The 22,519-nt window shown below is 39.0% G+C and overlaps 1 protein-coding gene across 1 annotated transcript in view; it reads left to right on the top strand.

The window, feature by feature from the left end:
• The window catches only part of LOC126011833 (calsyntenin-2-like), a 208,238-nt gene extending 188,333 nt beyond the window's left edge, over positions 1 to 19,905 (top strand). The window contains exon 3 of the mRNA XM_049775606.1: positions 19,757 to 19,905. Within this exon, the coding sequence (XP_049631563.1) occupies positions 19,757 to 19,905 (149 nt within the window). The remainder of the gene's footprint in view (positions 1 to 19,756) is intronic.
• Positions 19,906 to 22,519: the final 2,614 nt, after the last annotated feature.

Below are 22,519 nucleotides of genomic sequence, written 5' to 3'. Positions count from 1 at the left end.
AGACAATTCTCATTATGTTAAGGTTCTTCTTCCTTTCTCCTCCCTTCCTTTTGCCAAGGTAAATGCCATTTTCTTATTCCATGATTAGTGGAGTCAGAGTTAATCTCTAATACATACAAGCTTCCTGAATCGAAGCATGAAGGAGAGAACCTGGCATTTGCTAACTGGCCCTGGAGTCATCATAGTCTGTGCTCAGGTTCTAACTTCAGCTCAGAAGTTCTCTAAGGAGCCTTATCTCCCCAGGACTGGGACCAGCTGAGCTGTGGCACAGGATACTTTCTGGTGTATATAAAGTCTTCGTGATTTTTTTCTAGAGGAGCTCTTGTTTCTCTTCCACTTTTAATAGAGTTCATATTGAACCTAGGCCTCACCTCTCTCCAAGCACAAGCAACTCTGGCACTTTCCTAACTGTCCATATAACATTCTGGCACATTGAATACCATCTGCATTCCCCTTTTTTTGTGCTTTTGTCTGCCTTCTGGAGGACCTGTGCTAACCCACAGCCCATTACAGGGACATGACTCCACTTATCATCAGTGGAATTATCACACAGCTGCAGGACAACGTCAGGGTATTTTCCCCACCATTAAAAAATTTCAGTGACTTCCTGAAAGTGTTCAGTGAGAGGAGCCACCCAGATGAGGAGTTCAATCTTCATTAAATTATTTATGTTTAGGTCTGGAGAAATGTACAGTGGATTGCTTTGCATTAAACCAACCCTGGTTCCATCTCTATCATCCCATATAGTTTACTAAGCACCTCCAGGATTGAGTCCAGACTGCAGAGCCAGGAGTAACCTCAAAAGAGGTTTTGTGACCCCAAAAGAGTAAAATTAAATTATATCTTTTTTTAAAAAAAAGTTATATATATGCACTTTGAATAACCTCAATATGGCTCCAAAACAAAAAATTAAATTATACCTTTAAAAAAGTTTCATACATATGCATATATGTGCATGTTTATAAAAGTTCTTAAGACAGGGCCGGAGAGATAGCATGGAGGTAAGGCGTTTGCCTTTCATGCAGAAGGTCGGTGGTTCAAATCCTGGCATCCCATATGGTCCCCTGAGCCTGCCAGGAGTGATTTCTGAGCATAGAGTCAGGAACAACCCCTGAGCACTGCCGGTGTGACCCCCCCAAAAAAAGTTCTTAAGACAAAAATAGTGTATATTTGATATATATTATATGTATCAGATACATATGGATAGGGCATGATATCAAGGCTAAACATAGAACTGTTTTTTTTAAATATCTCTATTTACATCCATCTCAAATAGAGAACTCTCAATTACATGATAGCCACCCTAATTCAATATAAAGAGCTTTGCACAATTAACTCCATTTATCATCCTATGTTCATAAGAACTTTTTAGATTCTCCCATACCTGACTCCACTAATTGCTAGAACATTTGTGCGCTTTGTTGTGGATAATCACCTTGTCTGTGTTCCCCAAAATATCTAATGACAATCTGATTTCATGAGTCGGGACTTTTCCTCCCTGGAGACCTCAGCTCAGTTACTGGAATTCACTGGAAATCTTGTTCCACACTATTTAATTTCAGGCCTGGGTGTACCTTTTGCCAGATCCCTTGTCCTCCTTTGATCATTTAAACTCTTTCCTGTTTCTTCCCTGTGTGGTTAGCCACACAAGAATTGTTTTTGTCCCTGAAATGTGCTTCACCAAATGATAGTTATTCAGAAGTAAATATGTCCAAAACAAATGGATAAGAGAATTTGTATTGTGGACGAATATCTGTCTATGGGTCTTTCCCTGGAAAATTAAAACAATAAGATCTTTAGAATTCACTGATATTTCAACAAAGATCACCAACCCCTGCTGCCTAGGCATGCTGTTCATCTCAGGGCTCTTGTCTTGGAAGAATACTGTAATTTCTGAGTCTGCCAATAAAAGGTCTTCGGCTCCGTTTGCTTTCAGGACAGATGAACACCTTAGTGGTATTTCCCTTCAAACTTGCAAAGATCACAATTTCTCCTTTGAATCAAACTGGTCACCTCCCTAATACTCTGAGGAATCAGAGTTTAAATTGATTTCAGAAATTCATCACAGTGCCTTTAACCTTTGAGGCCTTTCTAAGGAGTGATTTATGAAGGGTTTTTTTTTTTTTGCAGTGCTTTTCCCAACCAGATTGCATGATACATAAATACTGATTCAGATGATTATTCTCTAGACAGTATGTGCTCAAGTTCATACAGACCAAAAGGTGCCTTTCCTTTACTCAAAATGTTGAGGCTCTTTAAGAAAGGCTCAGTAGCACAACAGTTGGTGTGTGAGTGATTAGAAGATCACATGGCCTTGCTTTTACAACCAGAATCAGAAAAGGGTCTTACCTTGCCAGCACATGGAGAGCATTTCCCAACTGAATTGAAGAATCAATTCTGCGACTCTCATCTTAAGGACTTTAGACCATGCCTGCCCAATATTTGTTCTCTTTTCTTCTATCTTTCTCTCTTCTCCATCTTTTCTTTTTTTATTTCTTCCTTTCCTTTGCTCCCTTTATCTTCCTTTTTCCACCTCCAACTCCCTGCCCCATCCCTTGTCTTGCTTCCTTTCTCACCCTCTCTTCTCTTCTTTGTTTCCACTATTTATACCTACTCCTGTTCATTCTCCTCCTCTCTCTCCCTAACTGGCTTTCTTTCTTACTTCTCCACTCATTTCATCTTTCTCTAACTTTTCCATACTTTTTTCCTTTTCTCCTCTATCTCCTCCTTACAGCCCCTCACCCAGTTCCTCAGCCCACATACCTTTCTTCCTGTACTAGAAGTGTGTCTTATCTTATAGCCTTTTTGCCAGACAGACAAAACTTTTGACCTCAGAACACTTGAACATGCTTAAATTTTATTAACAAAATCACAAAGGTTTTATTTTTGTAGATTATATCTACTGCTATTAATAGCATTAGTAACTAAGGCCAATTGAATTAATCTACATTTCTTAATTAAATGAAAATAACAATTGTAACCCCTTGGCATTCTGATAAAAAACAATACACTTTTTTCACTAAAAGTAATTAGATTGTTTAAAATAATAAAGCAGTAAGGGCCCCACTCTCTTCTACTTTTGTAAATGCCTGGCTTAATAGAGAACAGCTATATTCTCCTAGTTGCTTTTGCTTAGAATCTGTTGTACCCTCATGTTATATTGCCTCTGAAAAAAAAAAACTCCAGAGAGAAAGAAAGGAAAGCAAACAGTACCTGAGCATTTTTATCAAAGTGACTCTGACCACGTGAAACTCAGACAGGCTTTGAGGTACTTCCAACTCCCCACCAGATTTTGAGAAAAGTTTAAGATACAGTCATGAAAGAGCAGCATATTCCCCATCTTCTGGAAAAGGAAAAACACAAAGCTGAGGTTCAGTCTAGTGGGACTGTGCTAGAACAGGCAGACAGCGGTGGGCAGACAAGAACAGGCATAGATATAACCCAGTTCATTCTGGTGTGTCTTTGAGGAAGGTGGGGAGGAAGGCTCAGAGAATCCCACTGTCTTGAGTTACATTCAGATGGAAGTGTAGCCAGTTGAGTGCAAATGGAATTCCCTTGCTGCTACCCTGATAGTCAGGGATTGATCTAGGGAATTGGACATGCAGTTTTATTTATTATGGTTATGCACTTGCTGGTGACTCAAGCATGTTTTATTTTCCTTTCCTTTTATGGCCTATTCTCTACCTCTGGTAGGCCACACCTACTCAAAAAGAGTCAGAGCTGGAGAAGTGTAGATAATGCTCTGTGTCAATGACAAGTGAGTTTGAACTAACAGAACTTTTTTTTTTTGAAAACATGGAGAAATAGATGAGTATTTTCACTGAATATACTGGAAACTAGATAATTGCCAGTCATTATCTTGAACATCTTGGAATCTAAGGCATGAAATGGAATTCGCAGTAAAAAATGTATCCCATAGTTGCCACTTTGTAGAACAAAATTAATATAATAGCCTAAGCTACAAAGGTTTTGTTAGTTGACTTTCCAGTAGAGAAACCAAAAGATGCTGTTATAACCTGAGGTTAAAAGTAATTTGTACTGTCGCATATCATTTGCTTTGAATAGAGCATTTATAGGTTTTGTGATACAGTGGTGTGGTTATTTTTATGTGTCAATTCCACAGGTCAGAGTGCTCAGTTATTCAATGAAACATGAATATTGTTATTACTGTGAAGGTATTTTGGAGACATGGCAAACAGTCTCTTGATTTCAAGGATAAGAGTTTTTCTCCCATCATTGGGAAGCATTGTTCAATTTATTGATAAGCTTTAAAAGCAGTTTTTTCTTGGTAAAGGACTTGTTTGATAGCCTGTGTGACTATTTTATATATTTTAGACTTGCAAGCATCTCAGTGATACGAGCCAACTTCTATGCATAAACATTTATGTGCACACATACCTACGCACTTTGCTGTCTTTATCTCTATATCTAGCTCCTATTTTTTCTGTTTTTCTATAGAATTCTTGCTCTTTTTCTTTGACTTTGCTCTTTTTGTTTTGTTTTGTTTTTGTTTTCTGGGCCACACCCAGTGACACTCAGGGGTTACTCCTGGTTATGAGCTCAGAAATTGCTCCTGGCTCGGGGGACCATATGGGCTGCCAGGTATTGAACCATGGTTCATCCTGGGTCAGCCATGTGCAAGGCAAAGGCCCTACTGCTGTGCTATCACTCCAGCCCCATGTTTGTTTGTTTTTTATGCCACAACTGACTGTGCTCAAGGATTACTCCCAGTGGGCTTGGAAGACCATATGTGTGCTAGAGATTAAACCTGTTCCATTTGTGTGAAAGAGACAGGTGCCCTACCCACAGATGTTACTTTCAATCTTAGCTGTTTTGCTCCTCAGAACACTTTATTGAAGGTTCCACCAGAGAGATTGAATGTATTCCCAAGCGTTGACTTCTAGTCGGGAGGAGCAAGGAATGAGGGTATGGGAACTGGGATGAGAACATTGGTTTTTCCATGAAGGACCATGATCTTGTATGATTTCCTCAACACCCTTACTCTCCATAAATCTGTTCTCCACTGGGTAGGTGTTTCTGGATACTTGATGAGACCCTCGTAACTGTTGAGCTTTTGCACACTGTAGTGTTCCTAGAGAGACAGTTCTTGATGGGCTGTGTGAAAGAATGTGGTTGAACAGTGGCAAATATAGAGCATTTCTAATACTTAGTCACCTAACTTCCAAAGCAAGTGAAGAACTGGTTTTAGGGATTAAAGATGTTTAAAATGAAACCTTTATATGAAACCTTATATAACAATCCTGAGGATCTATAGCTATCACAATTTAGTGCATACTTTAGTTCAATAATGTTTTTCAGAAGGTTGTTCATTTTGTATGAAAAAGTGAATTTCCCTAAGTAACTAAATGAGGACATTAAATCGTCATAGTCTTTTTTTCCACCTCTTTTCTTATTCTCAGATCTTTATCTTCTATTTCGAGTATATGTAGTCTTCCCAGTTCTGGAAGTTAAGCTTAGAGCTCTAGTAGGCTCATCGGTGGATTTTTTTGGGAAGACTTTGGACATTGTCTCTCTTATTTATTTACTTATTTATTTATTTTTGGACATTGTCTCTTGGGTCACATTTAGTCGCACGTGACTCCTAATGTAAAAATACTGAGGGTAGGACTCAAGGAGTCTTTCCTGGAGCTATACCATGAAAGTCCCCCACTGACTCAGTCTTGTTTTACTTTCCTTCTAACAATCCTTCAGGGAGGTATTATATCCATGTTATGAAGAAGAGAAGGCATAGGAAGATTGAAAGTCTTGGCTCATATATCTGGTCAGTTACATGATTAACTGTTGTCAACAATGGTATATTTGTAGCATACTAAGCCTGATATTCATTGTACCCAACCTTGGCATCTGTTTTAGGCGAACCTGGGGCAGTTGGTTTGATCTAAATGATATATTGTGGCTGTCACTGAAATCTCAGGCTTGTAAGGGAGCACAGTTATAGGTATTCCTCTTTGCCCACAAGTAGGATCCAGTAGGATCAGAGATACTGCACACTCAAAATATCTATGGAAGAAAGAATTAAAGAGAATAAATGGGTAAAATGGAATAAGTAAGATAAATGGGGAGATGGAAGAAGAAGGCTAAAAGAAAGGAAGGATGAAGGAAAGAAAAGCAATATTCCACTCTCACTTCAAGCATCTAGCAAACCATTAAGGATTCAGTGATTCAGTCACCTTTTCCTCAAATGCATTTCAACCCAATTAAAGCAGTGAAATATTACCCTCATCGTCAGTGAGTTTTGTACCTGTGAGTCACACACATGCATTTGTATTTATAACTCTCTAATTGGTACTTCTAGCAGAAGATATGCATCGTCCCTAATTAAGTGATGGCAAATGCCACCCTATGATTTGGGGAGCATGCCTTCTTTCTACTTGGGTGATGTGAGAAGCCCACTCAGCTCTTTGGAAACAAAGGGCTACTAATGACTTGAGGCACTGAGGTGCCATCCAGGCTGAGGAAGGCTCCCCTCTCTGATTTGTGTACTGAGTCAGCAGGGCTGGAAAGCTCTGAGACTAGGAATCGGCCTCTCCCCAAAAGAAGTTTACATGAGGGTGAGAGAACAGGAACTAGCTCATGACCATATGGTATGAGAGCAGGATTTCTAGAATGGCAGTGACACAGAGGAGGGCAGAGAGAAAGAGGTTTGAACCACACAATGAGGACAAAGTGGTGAGGAATTAAGGGACCAGAAGCTTTGGAGGGGGCTGACCCTATCTTGGGATGGAAGGAAGGAGGGCTGGTGACAGAGCCCAAGTAAAGAGGTGTAGGTTGAGCTGTGCCTTGACTCACCTGACCCCTTTATTGATTCCATCACTCACACTCTGAGTCAGGGAGTAAAAAATGCTTTTATAAAATGCTCTGGCAATTATCCTTGTTTTTTGATTCACTTTATTGCACAAACAACACAGACTAGATTCGGTTACATCTATTTTTTTTTTTGGTTTTCGGGCCACACCCGTTTGATGCTCAGGGGTTACTCCTGGCTATGCGCTCAGAAGTTGCTCTTGGTTTGGAGGGACCATATGGGACGTCGGGGGATCGAACTACGCTAGCGCTTGCAAGGCAGACACCTTACATCTAGCGCCACCTTCCCGGCCCCAGTACATCTATTTTTTAATGGTGGTTAAAGAAGAGCTACTGACAGTGATCACTGGGCAATTTCAGACATCTCATGAAAGAATAATGAGACCTGTAGGAGGAACAGGGTCTGGATTAGAACAGAGGTATGAGATGGCCACCTTAGGCCCTCCCATAGTTCTTAGAGTCCTTTTTTCTTATGTCCTGTGAAATGGTCCTGAGTTCTCTGTCTGGCAGATAGATTTCTTCTGTTTTTTTTTTTTTTTAATGACTTTTCAACTCTACCTGTATTTTGAGTGATTGCATGAATTCAGGCTGATTTCTTGGGAGCTTTATGTCAAGTGTTCATCTCTGGGCTGGGTGACTTCTATGAAGTTCTAATCAATTGGGTCAGCCTACTCAGTGGGTCCATTTCTTGTGATTAAGGCCTCTGCCCTGGATTAGGCAACTCTCCCAGCTAATTAGGTCAGAAACTGACTGCAAAGATGCAGTCCATTACAAACATTGAAACATCATGGGAAAAAGGCAAGACAGAGGCCAAAAACAATTCTGCTGGGGCCTGGAGTTCAGTCACAGGGAGAATTAGACAACTGATCCAAAAGTCACTTCTTAGTTTACATGCTATTGGAGCCAAGTGTAGCTGACTGGCCTCAAGCTATTGGAGCAGAAAGAGAAAATATTTGTCAGGGAAGGGGAAGGTTTAATATGAAGTACCAGTCAAGGTACAAGCATCAATATGTGTTGCTGAATTCTGGAGAGGAAATGGCCCTCCAGCATCCCAGGAATTGAAGTCAGGGGGCAAAGGAGTTTTTGAAGCAATTTTTGCAGCTGTCAATGATCCTAGGGCAATATAGATGCTTCCCCCCTTGGACATTGGTTCTTTAAATATGTCCAACTTATATTTCCTTCATGTTATAACTGAGGTTCTTGCCATTGGGCCTTGCCGTTGCTCATTTCTCTGAGACATCCCACATACTCTCCACACATACACTTTTTTTTAATCCCAGCCAAGTTTCTATTGCTCATCTAGAACTTTCTTTCTCTAGGAAGAAATTATGATTATCAGAGTTGAGCTAGTGCCTTTCTTCTTATTCTCTAGCACTTATTGTTTCCTTTGCTTATCTAATTTTACCAAGAATTCTGTTCTAGCCTGAGACTTAGCTTGATGGTTAATTTTTTATACTACCCAGTGAAATAATATAGGGATTCTTATGTTTTGTTTTGTTTAGCTTGAGGGTCACACCAGGCAGTATGACTGCACTATGCCATCTGCAAACAGCGAAAGCTTGATTTCTTCCTTTCCTATCTGGATTCCCTTGATACCTTTTTCTTGCCTAATTGCTATATCAAGTACTTCCAGTGCTATGTTGAATAGGAGTGGTGAGAGAGGACAGCCTTGTCTTGTGCCAGAATTTAGAGGAAAGGCGTTCAGTTTTTCTCCACTGAGGACAATATTTGCCTCTGGCTTCTGGTAGATGGCCTTAACTATATTGAGAAAGGTTCCTTCCATTCCCATCTTGCTGAGAGTTTTGATCAAGAATGGGTGTTGGACCTTATCAAATTCTTTCTCTGCATCTATTGATATGATCATGTGATTTTTATTTTTCTTGTTGTTGATGTTGTATATTATGTTGATAGATTTATGGATGTTAAAGCAGCCTTGCATTCCTGGGATGAAACCTATTTGATCGTAGTGGATGATCTTCTTAATGAGGCATTGAATCCTATTTGCCAGGATTTTGTTGAGGATCTTTGCATCTGTATTCATCAGTGATATTGGTCTGTAATTTTCTTTTCTTTTCTTTTTTTTGGCAGCATCTCTGTCTGGTTTAGGTATCAAGGTGATGTTGGATAAAAGCTATTTGGGAGTGTCCTGTTTTTTTTCGATTTCATGAAATAGTCTTGCCAGAATTGATAGAAGTTCCTCTTGAAAGTTTGAAAGAATTCATTAGTAAATCCATCTGGGCCTGGGCTTTTGTTTTTGGGCAGACATTTGATTACTGTCTTAATTTCCTCAATAGTGATGGATGTGTTTAGATATGCTACATCCTCTTCATTCAACCGTGGAAGATTATAAGAGTCCAAAAATTTATCCATTTCTTCCAGGTTTTCATTTTTATTGGCATAGAGTTTCTCAAAGTAGTTGGATCTCTACCATATCAGTAGTGATCTCTCCTTTTTAATTCCTAATACGAGTTATCAAGTTTCTCTCTCTCTTTCTTTGTTAGTTTTGCCAGTGGTCTATCAATCTTATTTATTTTTTTTCAAAGAACCAACTTATGCTTTCATTGATCTTTTGGATAGTTTTTTGGGTTTCCACTTCATTGATTTCTGCTCTCAGCTTTGTGATTTCCTTCTGTCTCCCTATTTTTGGGTCCTTTTGTTGAGTACTTACTAATTCTATGAGCTGCATCATTAAGCTATTCAGGTATGCCCCTTCTTTTCTGATGTGTGCTTGCAAAGCTATAAATTTTCCTCTCAGTACCACTTTTGCTGTGTCCCATAGGTTCTGATAGTTTGTGTCTCCATTGTCATTTGTTTCTAGGAAGGTTTTATTTCCTCTTTGATTTCATCTTGGACCCACTGTTTATTCAGTGTTAGGCTGTTTAACTTCCAGGTATTAAAGTTTTTCTTCTGTGTCCCTTTGTAGTTCACATATAATTTCAGGGCCTTGTAGTCAGTGAAGGTAGCCTGCAAAGTTTCTATCTTCTTGATATTATGGAGGTATGTTTTATGTGATAGCATGCAGTCTATCCTGGAGAATGTCCCATGTACATTAGAGAAGAATGTGTATCCAGGCTTCTGGGGGTGGAGTGTCCTGTATATATCTGCTAGGCCTCTTTCTTCCATTTCTCTTTTCAGGTCTAGTATATTCTTGTTGGGTTTCAGTCTGGTTGACCTGTGAAGTGTTGACAATGCCGTGTTAGGTCTCCCACACTTATTGTGTTGTCATTGACATTATTTTTCAGATTTGTCAACAATTTTATTAAATATTTTGCTGTCCCCTCATTCGGTGCATATATGTTTAGGAGAGTGATTTCTTCGTGCTGTACATATCCCTTGATTAATACAAAATGTCCATCTTTGTCCCTTACAACTTTCCTGAGTGTAAAGTTTGCATCATCTGATATTAGAATCGCCACTCCAGCTTTTTTATGGGTGTTGTTTGCTTGGATGATTTTCCTCCAGCCTTTTATTTTGAGTCTATGTTTGTTCTGACTATTCAGGTGCATTTCTTGTAGGCAGAAGAAGGTTGGATTGAGTGTTTTGATCCATTTAGCCACTCTTTGTCTCTTAACTGGTGCATTTAGTCCATTGATATTGAGAGAAAGAATTGTCCTGAGAGTTAGTGCCATCTTTATATCGAAGTTTGGTGTGTCTGTTGGTCAGTCCTTTCTTAATGTAGGCCGTTCAGGTTTATTTTTAAGAATGGTTTTGAGTCTGTAAAGTTTCTGAGCTGTTGTTTGTCTGTGAAACCATTTATTCTACTTTCAAACCTGAAGGTGAGTTTTGCTGGGTGCAGTATTCTAGGCAAAGCATTTATTTCATTGAGTTTTGTCACTATGTCCCACCACTGCCTTCTGGCCTTGAGTGTTTCTAGTGACCGGTCTGCAGTAAATCTCAAGGATGTTCCCTTGAATGTAATTTCTCTTTTCAATCTTGCTGCTTTCAGAATTCTGTCTCTATCTGTGGGATTCGTCATTGTGACTGGGATGTGTCTTGGGGTGTTTTTCCTGGGGTCTCTTTTAGTTGGTATTCTTTGGGGATGCAAGATTTGATCGCATGTATTCATTAGCTCTGGTAGTTTCTCTTTAATGATGTTCTTGACCGTTGATTCTTCCTGGAGATTTTCTTCCTGGGTCTCCGGGACTCCAATGATTCTTAAGTTGTTTCTGTTGAGCTTATCATAGACTTCTATTTTCATCTGTTCCCATTCTTTAAGTAATTTTTTCCATTGTTTGATCATTTGCTTTAAGGCTTTTTTCCAATTTCTTCTGCTGTATGCATTTGTTATTCATCTCACCTTCCAGTGTACTAATTCTATCCTCAGCTGCCATTATCCCGTGGGAAAGCTCAACCATGTTTTTCTTTAATTCATCTACTGGGGGGCCGGAGAGATAGCATGGAGGTAAGGCGTTTGCCTTTCATGCAGGAGGTCATTGGTTCGAATCCCGGCACCCCATATGGTCCCCCGTACCTGCCAGGAGCAATTTCTGAGCCTGGAGCCAGGAATAACCCCTGAGCACTGCCGGGTGTGACCCAAAAAAAAAAAAAAAAAGATCAAGGCTTCTGGTCTCAAACAACTTGATTCCTACCTCTACTACTCTGTCATTATTGGAGCCATCTGTAAAATAAAGACAATATTTAAAAAAAAAAATTCATCTACTGAGTTTTTCAGACCTGTTATTTGACCTGAAATTTCAATTTGGAGTTTTCTGATTTCTATCTTCATATTCTCTTGATTCTTATTAGTGTTCTCTTCTATACTTTCTTTGAGTTCTTTGAACATCTTCCATATTGCGACTCTAAACTCCTTATCTGAAAGACTGACTTGTTGGTTGGTCATGTTCAAGTCATCAGGGTTGCCATCGTCGTTCTCTATGTCTGGCGCTGGCCTGCATTGTTTCCCCATTGTCACACTTGTATTGTGGGGTTTTCTACATGTTGTGGTTGTATTCATTGTCTAAATGATGTGCACGGCTGGGAAGCGAAGCGCAGTGTTCGTGCTCCTCTGGCTTCACCCTTTCTGGGCATGTAAACTCACCTCCAGGGAAGGCAAGCCATCCGCAATTGAGCCACACACAGGATGAAATCAGGCTGAAAATGGAGCACAGTTCAGAAGACTGGCAGATAGGGGTGCTGGCGTCTGAGTTCCAGCAGAGTTTAGTGGCTTCCCCTTTCTGGGTGCGTAAGCTTACCTCCAGGGAATGCTCCAGGGAAGGCGAGCAGTCCACAGGTGAGCCACACACAGGATGAAATCAGGCCGAAAATGGAGCACAGCACAGAAGACTGGCAGATAGGGATGCTGGCACCTGAGTTTCAGCAGAGTTCAGCCGGTATCATCTTTTATTTATTAAGGAATCACTATACAATGATGTTCACTCTTCTTTAAATATGCAAATTAACCAAGCTAAGCTGAGACATAGAGAGGTGAGAATTTTCCTAGTACCCCAAATATCTCTTGTGCAAAGTTTTTGCACACAATCCTTCCCCTCTTCAAGACTGTCAGTTTTTGGTCTTTTATGTATCTTCATACTTCTGCATTTTCTAAAATATTATATGAATGGCATCAAACAACATGTGGTCTTTTGTGTTTGATTTTCTTTCACTTTATTTCACCAGTTGGACAATGCTTGGTAGATTCATTTATATTGTATGAATCAGTAGTTGTATTTTTGTTGAGTAGATGTCTGTTGTGTGTATGGATACACTGCAATTTATTCATTGATTCATTCGTTGATGGCCACTTTACTTTCTGGTTTGATAATAGTCTGAATAAAGATTGGATGAGTGTTGCAAAGAAGTCTTCTTGTATAAACATTTTTCTTGGGTAAATCTTAGGAAAGGAATTGCTGGGTTATTTCATAAAAAAACAAATTGCCCCACCATTTTCCAAAGTGACTTTTATTTTACCCCCTGACTAGCAATGTCTTTGAGAGGGAGTTGTTGCAATCTTTACTCAAAGTTGGTGTTCTAGTATTATTTTATCTATACTAGTGATCTTGTAGTCATCTCCTTTGAAACCTCAGTTGAAAGTTCCTAATAACTCTTCATGTTGAACATATCTTCACATTCTTATTAGCAGTTTCTTCTTTTTTTTTTTTTTTGGTTTTGGTTTTTGGTTCACACCTGGCAGTGCTCAGGGGTTACTCTTGGCTCTATGCTCAGAAATTACTCCTGCCAGGCCCTGGGAACTACATGGGATGCCAGGATTCAAACCATTGTCCTGCATGTAACGCCAATCCCCTTGAACAGGAATGTTCAAACTTGGGTCACCTCACATCATTATTTGCAGTTTAATTGTTGAGTTTTAAAATGTTTTATATATTTTGGATACATATCTTTTATAGGATATATTTTGCAAATATTTCTCCTACTCTTTGACATTCTAACAAATAATTTTCTTAAGTGTTTTCAAAGATTAGAAATCTATGGATCCTTTGAAGTTTATAATTACTTCCATGTTTTATGCTTTTGTTTATCCATTTAATAGATTTTTATCTATCTTGAGAACTCAGATTTTATTCAGTGATTTTTAGAAAAGGTTTTATAATTTTAACCCTACATTTAGGCCCTTGATTCATTTAGAGATAGTTTTTTTTTTTTTTTTTTTTTTTTTGGTTTTTGGGCCACACCCGGTAACGCTCAGGGGTTACTCCTGGCTATGCGCTCAGAAGTCGCTCCTGGCTTGGGGGACCATATGGGACGCCGGGGGATCGAACCGCGGTCCGTCTCCTAGGCTAGCGCAGGTAAGGCAGGCACCTTACCTCCAGCGCCACCGCCCGGCCCCTAGAGATAGTTTTTATTTATGATGTAGAGTAGGATTGAAGTTTTTTTTCTTTTTTTCTAAATGACTATTGCAGTTTTCTAGCAGCTTTGAATGAAAAGATTGTTCTTTTTCTACATCAAATTTTCATGGAAACTTTTAATATATCATGTATATGTGTGGATATTTCTACATTCATTAGTTTTATAATTATGTCCTTCCTTAGGCTAATAACTTATTATCTTGATTAGGGTAGCTTTACAAGAAGTCTTAAAGTGGTTGATATACATCTTCCATTTGCCTAAACTTTTTCAAAATTGTTCTGGCTAGTTGAGGTTTTTTAATATTTTTTTTTATTTTGACAAATATGAATTACAAGTCTTTCACACAGTGACAGTGAATTAGGGCCATTTTCACCACCACACTACCAGTGTTGTCTTCTGTTCACCCCTGTTCTCAGCATGCATTCCATACCTCCCCCCTTTGCACCCTGGACTGCTAGTGTAACAGGTCCCTTTTGTATATTGCTTGTTGTAGATTGGGTATCATGATTCTGTTGTAGTTGACTTTGGGTTTGGTATTTAGGTTTGATAATTTTTATTTTCACTCAATGTTCATGTACTTTTTTGCTCCTGGTACCATCCACTTTTTTTTAAATGTCCCTCCTCCCCCATTTATGAGGCAAAACAAGATGATTCATGTTCTGTGGTTCTGTTGGGAAAGAAAAAAGAAAAAAAAAGGAAAGAACGCTAGGAGGAGTCCATCTAGCAGTTATCAAAATCAATTTAAAAGAAGAGAGGAGAAAAAAATGAAAATAAATAAAATGACCCTAGAGATAGCACAGCGGTAAGGTGCCTGTCCTGTATGCAGCCGATCCAGGATGGATGGTGGCCTGAACCCTGGCATCCCAAATGTTCCCCTGTGAGTGCCAGGAGTGATTTCTGAGCACAGAGCCAGGAGTAACCCCTGAGGGACCCAAAAACCAAAATAAATAAATAAATTAATTAAATAAATAAAAGCAGCGACAAAAACCACATCAACAACAATAAACAACAACTAAATTAATAACAACGAGAAAGAGAAATAAAGAAGAAAAAGGGGGAGGACTGGTATGGCAAGTTGTTTTTGTTTGTTTTGCATAGGCACAGTAAGTATTGAAGGAATTGGAAAGGGAATTTCCTTGGCCTAAGAGTATAGGGTTTCTCCACCCTTGAAGCATACAGTCATGGGAATGATTGCAGGCTCTGGGCATGCTCATTATTCAACCCCAAGGTCCTTTTATGGTGCAAGGAATGCTCTGCTCAGTCAGTTGTGATGGACAAAATCAGTCCTCTGTAATTATTTGCACAGGTCGAATTCTAGGATTGAGTCTTTCTTTATGGTTCTATAAGTACTGCTCCATCATGACTGTTGTAGTCAGTCTTCTGTAATTGGTGATCTAGGTTTTTGCACAGATCCTAAGACAAAGCCTGGGATAGAGTCCTGTATTTCCCTGTTTCCACTTGATTTGATCACTTCTCCCTATAACATGTTTGGAGATTGTATCATTTAAATTTGTGTTTCTTCTTGGCTTATTATATGTAAGTATGGTATATATTCTAAGTACCTCAAACAAGTGATATAATTCTGTATTTGTCCTTTTTCTGGCTTACTTCATTTAACATGTTTTCTAGTTCCATCCTTGTTTCTGAAAATTGCATGATTGTATGGTTTCTAACTGCTATGTATTCCATTTGTGTATGTATTCCATTGTGTATAAGTACCACATCTTCATGATCCACTCTTTTTTTTGTTTTTGTTTTTTTTGGGCCACACCCAGTAACGCTCAGGGGTTACTCCTGGCTATGTGCTCAGAAGTTGCTCCTGGCTTGGGGGACCATATGGGACACCAGGGGATCGAACCACGGTCCATCCAAGGCTAGCGCAGGCAAGGCAGGCACCTTACCTTTAGCGCCACCGCCCGGCCCGATCCACTCTTTTGTTGGACATCTAGGTTGATTTCAAGATTTGGCTATTGTGCTGAGTGCTACAATGAATAGTGGAGTGCATACATACTTTTGGATGAAATTTTTTTTATCCTGGGGATAAATACCCAAGAAAGGAATTGCTGGGTGATATGGCAGCTCAATTTTGAATTCACTGAGAGCCCTCCATATTGTTTTCCATAGGGGTTGGATCAGGCAGCATTCTCATCAGCAGTGGATGAAAGTTCCTTTCTTACCACATCCCCACCAACAGAGATTGGTCCCATTATGTTTGATGTGTGCCATCCTCACTAGTGTAAGGTAGCACCTCATTGTTGTCTTGATTTGGATTTCCCTAATGATGAGTGATGGTGAAGATGTTTTCATGTGTCTATTGGCTATCTGTTGGTCTTCCTCAGAGAAGTGTCTATTCATTTGTTCTCCCCATTTTCTATGGTTTTGTTAGGTTTTGTGTAGTCAAACTTTCTGAGTGCTTTGCATATACTAGATATAAACCCGGGAAGTTTCCAAAACTGGCTGAGGGTGCCTGGTCCTCTCAGAAATCCAGAGAGTTTGAAGGGAGGGAGCAGGAAGTTCCTGGACCTGGCCAATGGTGGGAATGGTCCGAAGAGTCAGAGGGGAGCGAGGCTTTATAAATTTTATTTTAATAACTTATTGAAATAGCTTATCCGTCAATAATTTCTATTGTTTTGACTTGCATTTCACTGTCAATAATTTAAGAAAAAACATAGCTGAGTTGAATTAAGCAAAACATTAACAAACTTAGTGTCTTCATTAAGAACTCTGTAGACACTTTCTTAAATTTGGGGGTAGCCTCTAGTGCTCAAGAGTCCCAGACACTCTTCTCTTTAATTCCAAGTAAACTCAGCTCTCATTATGAATACATGAACATACTATGCTTGGAAGTTTCCATGGACCATCTGATGCCTGGAATTGAACCTGGGTGGACTACATACAAGAAAAATGTCTATATTCCTCTAGTCTCTCTCCTTTTCTAAGTCTTCTTTAACATTTTATTGACATCTTAGAAGTTTGAGTATGCAAATAATGCATATATTTTGTGAGTGTTTTTCTTAAATGCTTCATGTTTCTTGGTGCAATCATATTAAAAAATTTTAATTGAATCTTCAACTCATAGTTAGTACATTAAAATATAATTGTTTTTTATATCTTTACTTTCTATCCTGTGACCTTCTTAATCACACTTACTAGTTGTTTTGATATTTTTATAGATTGTCTAATTAGTTTCCTTGATGATTATGTTTTCTGTGAATGAAGATTATTTTATTTAATTAATTTACATTCATTTTGTTATTGTTATTGCCTTATTCCAGGGGCTAAGTCTTCATCTAGTACAATGTAAATAGCATAGCACAAGGTCAGGGAGGGGACCTTACATGTTTGGAGTCTTATTTTTGTTGTTGTTGTTGCTATTGTTTGTTTGTTTTTAAAGGGACTAGTATTAACTAGTTATTAAGTGTAATGTTAGCTGCATATTTTTATAAAAGTGCTTTGACCAGTTGCTAATATATATGCTTTTAGTTCTTATATGCTAATATAGTATTATGACTAGATTTTGAAGTTTGCCAAATGCATTTTTTAGGTACTCATCATGTCCCCCACCACTCAAATACACTGTTTTGTAGCCATTTCAATGGAAGAGTATGCCCACATATTTAAGGAACTCGATGAATATTTGTGGGAGGAATTAAAGTTGGCTTAAGTATCTCTGAGAAGCAGGTTACTACTACACCGTTCAGTCATTTTAAAGACTAAGATCAGCCAGGAGGCCCAAGACAGTTCAAAAGCCTTTTCATGTTAGAGATAATAGGTGTGCACAAATAACCTCATGCAGTTTTCACAGCATTTTATGAAGCATCTCCATTTTAAGGGAGAAGTTAGGAAAGAAGGCCTGAGACATAAGTAATTCCAAGATTTCATTACTCAGTATAAATTAAGAGAGCTATTAAGTGTAGAAAACCAAACCTATAAACGAGGTTGTTTTCAAATGTGATGCAAATTTAAATGAGGATATTTTAAAGGTATATTAGCCCTGTGATTGAATGAAAAAATTGATCCAGTGGGTTATTTGGTGACAAGGAATGTTTTCCTTTGAAGGGCTATTGAACCATTTAGAAAGAAATAGAATTTTTGGTTGGGATCTGAACTATGTCACTATCCTTATAGTTGAAATCAAGTAAACTTAAGTTACTGGTTTTTATCCCACAAGATTCGATCTCCATCTGTAGCAAAGGAAATTTAATTACAGCTACTCATCAAAATAAAATGTCTATCAACCTTGACAAAGCCAAAGTTGAGCTTAATCTGAAGGAAATGTGAAAGTGAGAGAGAAATTGGGAATACTAGGGATAATTAATATTACTATTGTCTCCAAAAGGATTTACAAACCTCAATTCCTTGCATGACAAATGAGATACACAGTTTTCTCTCTAATGAAGTGTTATGAGAATGATGAGTGCATGTAAAATATCTAAAAGGTATTAACTCATCAACCAAGTGTCATAGAGCTGGAAAAGTAAAAAGAAAGGCGGGACTGTGGATGGCAAGGTGAGGAACTAGTCCTCCTGGTCTACAAACCATCTCTACTGCAGAAAATCTTGCTGTTGTGGAAGGTGGAGGATGAGTCAGAGTAATGGGAGGTCAGGACTATGTATTTGGGATCTGAATGACAGGAGAACTTTGTAGAGGAATATTATAGACCCTATTCTACAGTGAAGGAAGTTGAAAGTCTGAGCAGATGCCTGAATTGGTAGGACTAGCCTACAAAGCAACAACTGTGACTGCAGATTCTCCACTGTCTGCCTCAGAGCCGAGGGACAATGAGTCTGTAATACTGAGTGAGCTTCTGGCACATCCTCAGTACACATTTCTAATGAATAGGCCCCTTGGTTTAATTAAAGGCAAAAAAGAGATTATTTCCCCCAACAGCTGCAAATTATTTACATTGCATTTGTGTTGATGACTAATAAAAGAGCAAAGGAGTGTGGGGACAACCCAGGGTGGTTGTAATTCTTCCAAGGTCCATAAAGAAGCACTGGTTAGAATGCCAACATGCAAGTGTAGATGAGCCTGCAGCCCCATTTAAACTCGCTGTTAGCTTCACTGCTTACTCCCTAGGCAGGATTCAATGAGTAGAAGTGGGTCTCAGTGGTCAAGACCCAAGAATAACAAGACAGGCTCTTATGCTTCTTAATTCCCTTTATCAAGTCTCAATCTCCAATGAGGTCACACTCTGAGAACCAGAGGTGAATTCTCCAATCCCCTTTTTTCAGGAACCCAATTCAACTTTTAATATTTTTACATATATTTTAAGTTTAATGATTGTTCCTTAGACAATATTTTATTCCTCTGATCAAACGATTGAAGGGCAACTTACATTGTAAGTTAATATATGCTGTTGATAGATGTAATAATTGTATCTTTATATGTGTGCTGTTTGTATACATTGATGTATGTATGTTACGAAGCCCAGTATCTATTGCTGGATCAGATTAGGTAGGAGTTAGAAATACCAGCACACTAAACTAATCCCTCATTTTGTTGACTGATAAGGGATTTTTTTAAAAACTGTTTCTATTAATAGAATAGTATTTGTGAATGAAGGCCTTTGGTCAATAGTCATCTCTATCTGCTTTGGACAAGCAGAAATTAAAGTAATAGGATCAAGGTAAGGTGCAAAATCCATGATCTTAGAACCATGCACCATATTTGACTCTAAGCTGTCCTTCCCGCCTGTATGTATTTTATAAGAATCCATTGTCTCCTTTCTCCACATCTCTGAAGGTTTACTGCTATTAAATACAGGCGAGAGACTTGGCACAAGGTGGTAGAGTGTGTGCCTAATATGGACTAAGTTCTGGCTTTACCTCTGGTATTGTATAAGCATGGTGATTCCCTGAAACACTATGTCTTGATGATTCAGTAATCATCAGGCCCTCACCATTAAACCAAACATCCCAAGGATGGCCTTGAAGGGATACTTGCATCATTGAGTATGTGCCTTCTATAAACAAATGGAACTACCACATTCTGTAGACTCATGTAGTTATTAGATCACCTGTAGTTGGACAAATGTACAGTATTAGGATCCTTATCAATCAGTGATCTAAATGATGGTCTGAAAAGTTAATTTTTGTTTTCTTCTCCTCCCACCATCCTCCTCTAGTCAACAAGCACAAACCCTGGATTGAAACTTCATATCATGGAGTCATTACGGAAAACAACGACACAGTCATTCTGGACCCACCTCTGGTAGCCCTGGATAAAGACGCACCCATTCCCTTTGCAGGTAAGATGACAGCTTGGGCTTGCTAGGTGGGACTGGACTCACTTTGGAGAACTTCAGGGAAACCTTGGCAAAGTCAGGGCTAGGTATGGATACGGTAACCCTTCTCTGCAGCTCATAAACCAGCAACCTGTAATTTCAAACCTGCATGCTGCTTATGATGTCTGGTATGAATTCTGAGTGTCTTTGTTGGTTTTTTCCTCTGGTGCTGTTTCCAATGCTAGACCCATGCTTCTTGTTTTTTTGAAAGATGTTGTATTTCTCCATGGTCTCTTCTACTGTAAATGGGTTAGTGACATTCATTGGGGCCTTTTTTCTCCAGAAAGATGACTCAGAGACTGAAGGAAGTATCAACCACTATCCATATTACCTAAAAGTCTTCAGAGACAGGTGAAGACTTACAGTTTAGTTGGTTGACAAGATAAAGAGAAAATAAGGAAGGAAAAGGAATTGTCTACTATGAGGATACGAGGGTTCTTCTCTTGAATGTCATGGGGTCAGCTCTTGGTAAGAGGAATGCCAAGGATGTGTCATGTTGCCCTCTGCAGATTGTACCTGGAAGACCTGGCTGTTGTCATCAATCATGCCACCACTTTCTCCTCTGCCCTCCAATGGGGCTGCAGGGTACAAGGATAGCATATGATGAATAGGTCTTATGTTTTCTTAGATTTGGACAAAAGAAATGGGGGAGTATGGCAGTGGGAAGGAGGGATTGAACAAAGGATTTCTGAAGATTTCTGCATCATGAGTAATATTGTCAACATTTTATAACTGTCAGGAGAAAGACAGGAAATTTAATGAAGGTTTTCAAGATTTCTAGAAGATTGCTTTATGATAGATGGGTGCCAGACTGAGGCTTTCCCCATGATGAAGTCTATTTTTTCTGACAGCTTGTCTGCTACATTATGAGCTACTTGGGCAGAAAAATTGGCTCTTTTCCACTTAGAAGTGATAAGCCCTACGAAGGCCCTTATTTCATTATTGAACATTAAAAGTAGGAAGTGAGGGAGTGAGTTAAGTGGAAAAATTCAGTCGTATGGTACATAAACCCATAAGCTTTGTTGCAGAGCAAGAGGAAGATACTCTTGACTCTTGGAAGAAGATTTTTCTTAATTTTCTATTGAATTATGGCCACTAAGGGAACTAATTCTGACTTCTATTGTGCTTAGGCTAATTCCTGTCATCCTCAGCCATCCTCAGAGTCCCAGAACCAACATCACCTGGAATTGTTCTCTCTTCCTTACTCACAAAAGATTGGCATATTTCCTATTAGACCTATTTCCCCGAGATTTTTTGGCCAGCCTCGGAATAATCTAACATAGCCCCTTTATGGATGTATTCAGTATAAAATTAAGCAACCATGGTTTTTAACATAAAGGTTGAAGTGAAGTTTAAAAAAAAAACACAAACTAACAACAATATTTGAATCACAGAAAGTTTTCACTTGGCATGTTCTTTATGCTTACCTAAAATAGAGACAACCTTTAGAAATGAGAAATTTGGCATAGCAAGGTTGTAGTGTATGTGCACATGGTTGATCAGATCTGCGAGCTATACCTATATATCCCAGCCCTTTTAAGAATCTGTACCCCTGAATACTCTTTCCATCCTTTCACTTTCTGTGCAAAGAGGCAGTCTTTAAGTCTTTAAGGCAGTCTCCTATTTTCTGTGCCATTGGGTCACCCTTCTTCAAAGAAGAACAGAAAAAAAGCAATGGCTTATTAAATGGGCCGTTAAGTAGATGTCATTTAGTCATTTTACTGTAGTGTAGCTAATGCTTTACAAGATAAGGAATGTGTCTGATTATTCACTGGAGCTGCCCTTCCTGTTGCTCTGTTGTCATCCAACAGTGAATGAGGAAACTGAGGTTATATACTAAGCCATTCTACCCTCCAGTTCTGAGCCTTCTACTGACCAACAAAGAGAATTATAACAGCATTTCCAGCAAATGTGATATTCACAAAGTTTGATTTCTGAGACATTACTTACTTCCATGTTTGTAAGGCAGAACGACAGTTCAACATTACACATGAAGATTCACCCAGGGATTTCGTTCTACTACACCAGATATTCTTTTTTTATTTTTATTTTTTGGGGGGTCACACTCAGCTGTGCTCAGGGGTTACTCCTGGCTGTCTGCTTAGAAATAGCTCCTGGCAGGCACAGGGGACCATATGGGACACCGGGATTCGAACCAACCACCTTTTGGTCCTGGATCGGCTGCTTGCAAGGCAAACACTGCTGTGCTATCTCTCCGGGCCCCACCAGATATTCTTAACAGGGATTTGTATTTTGATCACTAGATGTGTCCACATTTCCAGGAACACTTTGAAAGTATAGTTTGCTTCTAAAAAGTTTGATATAGTGACTTTCATGAGAAGACAACATTTGCTCTCTTCTTGATACTGGCAACTGCACTAACACACACACACACACACACACACACACACACACACACACACACTCCTTAATGCACCAAAATATAATCTTCCAAGCTTTTAAGAGTAAAAAATAAAGGTGCTCTTTAGAATGGTCAAAGCTATTTCTCTCAGTGTTATTTATGATGTGTTCTTAGACAGGATGCTGGCACTTACCATCCATCCATGCTGCAGGCATTTATTTTAAAACATTTATCTTAAAAAG

This window comes from Suncus etruscus, chromosome 6 (assembly GCF_024139225.1).
Source record: "Suncus etruscus isolate mSunEtr1 chromosome 6, mSunEtr1.pri.cur, whole genome shotgun sequence".
Classification (NCBI taxonomy): domain Eukaryota; kingdom Metazoa; phylum Chordata; class Mammalia; order Eulipotyphla; family Soricidae; genus Suncus; species Suncus etruscus.
The sequence above is the reverse complement of the archived record's forward strand: the minus strand, read 5'-3'. Positions and strand labels throughout refer to the sequence as shown.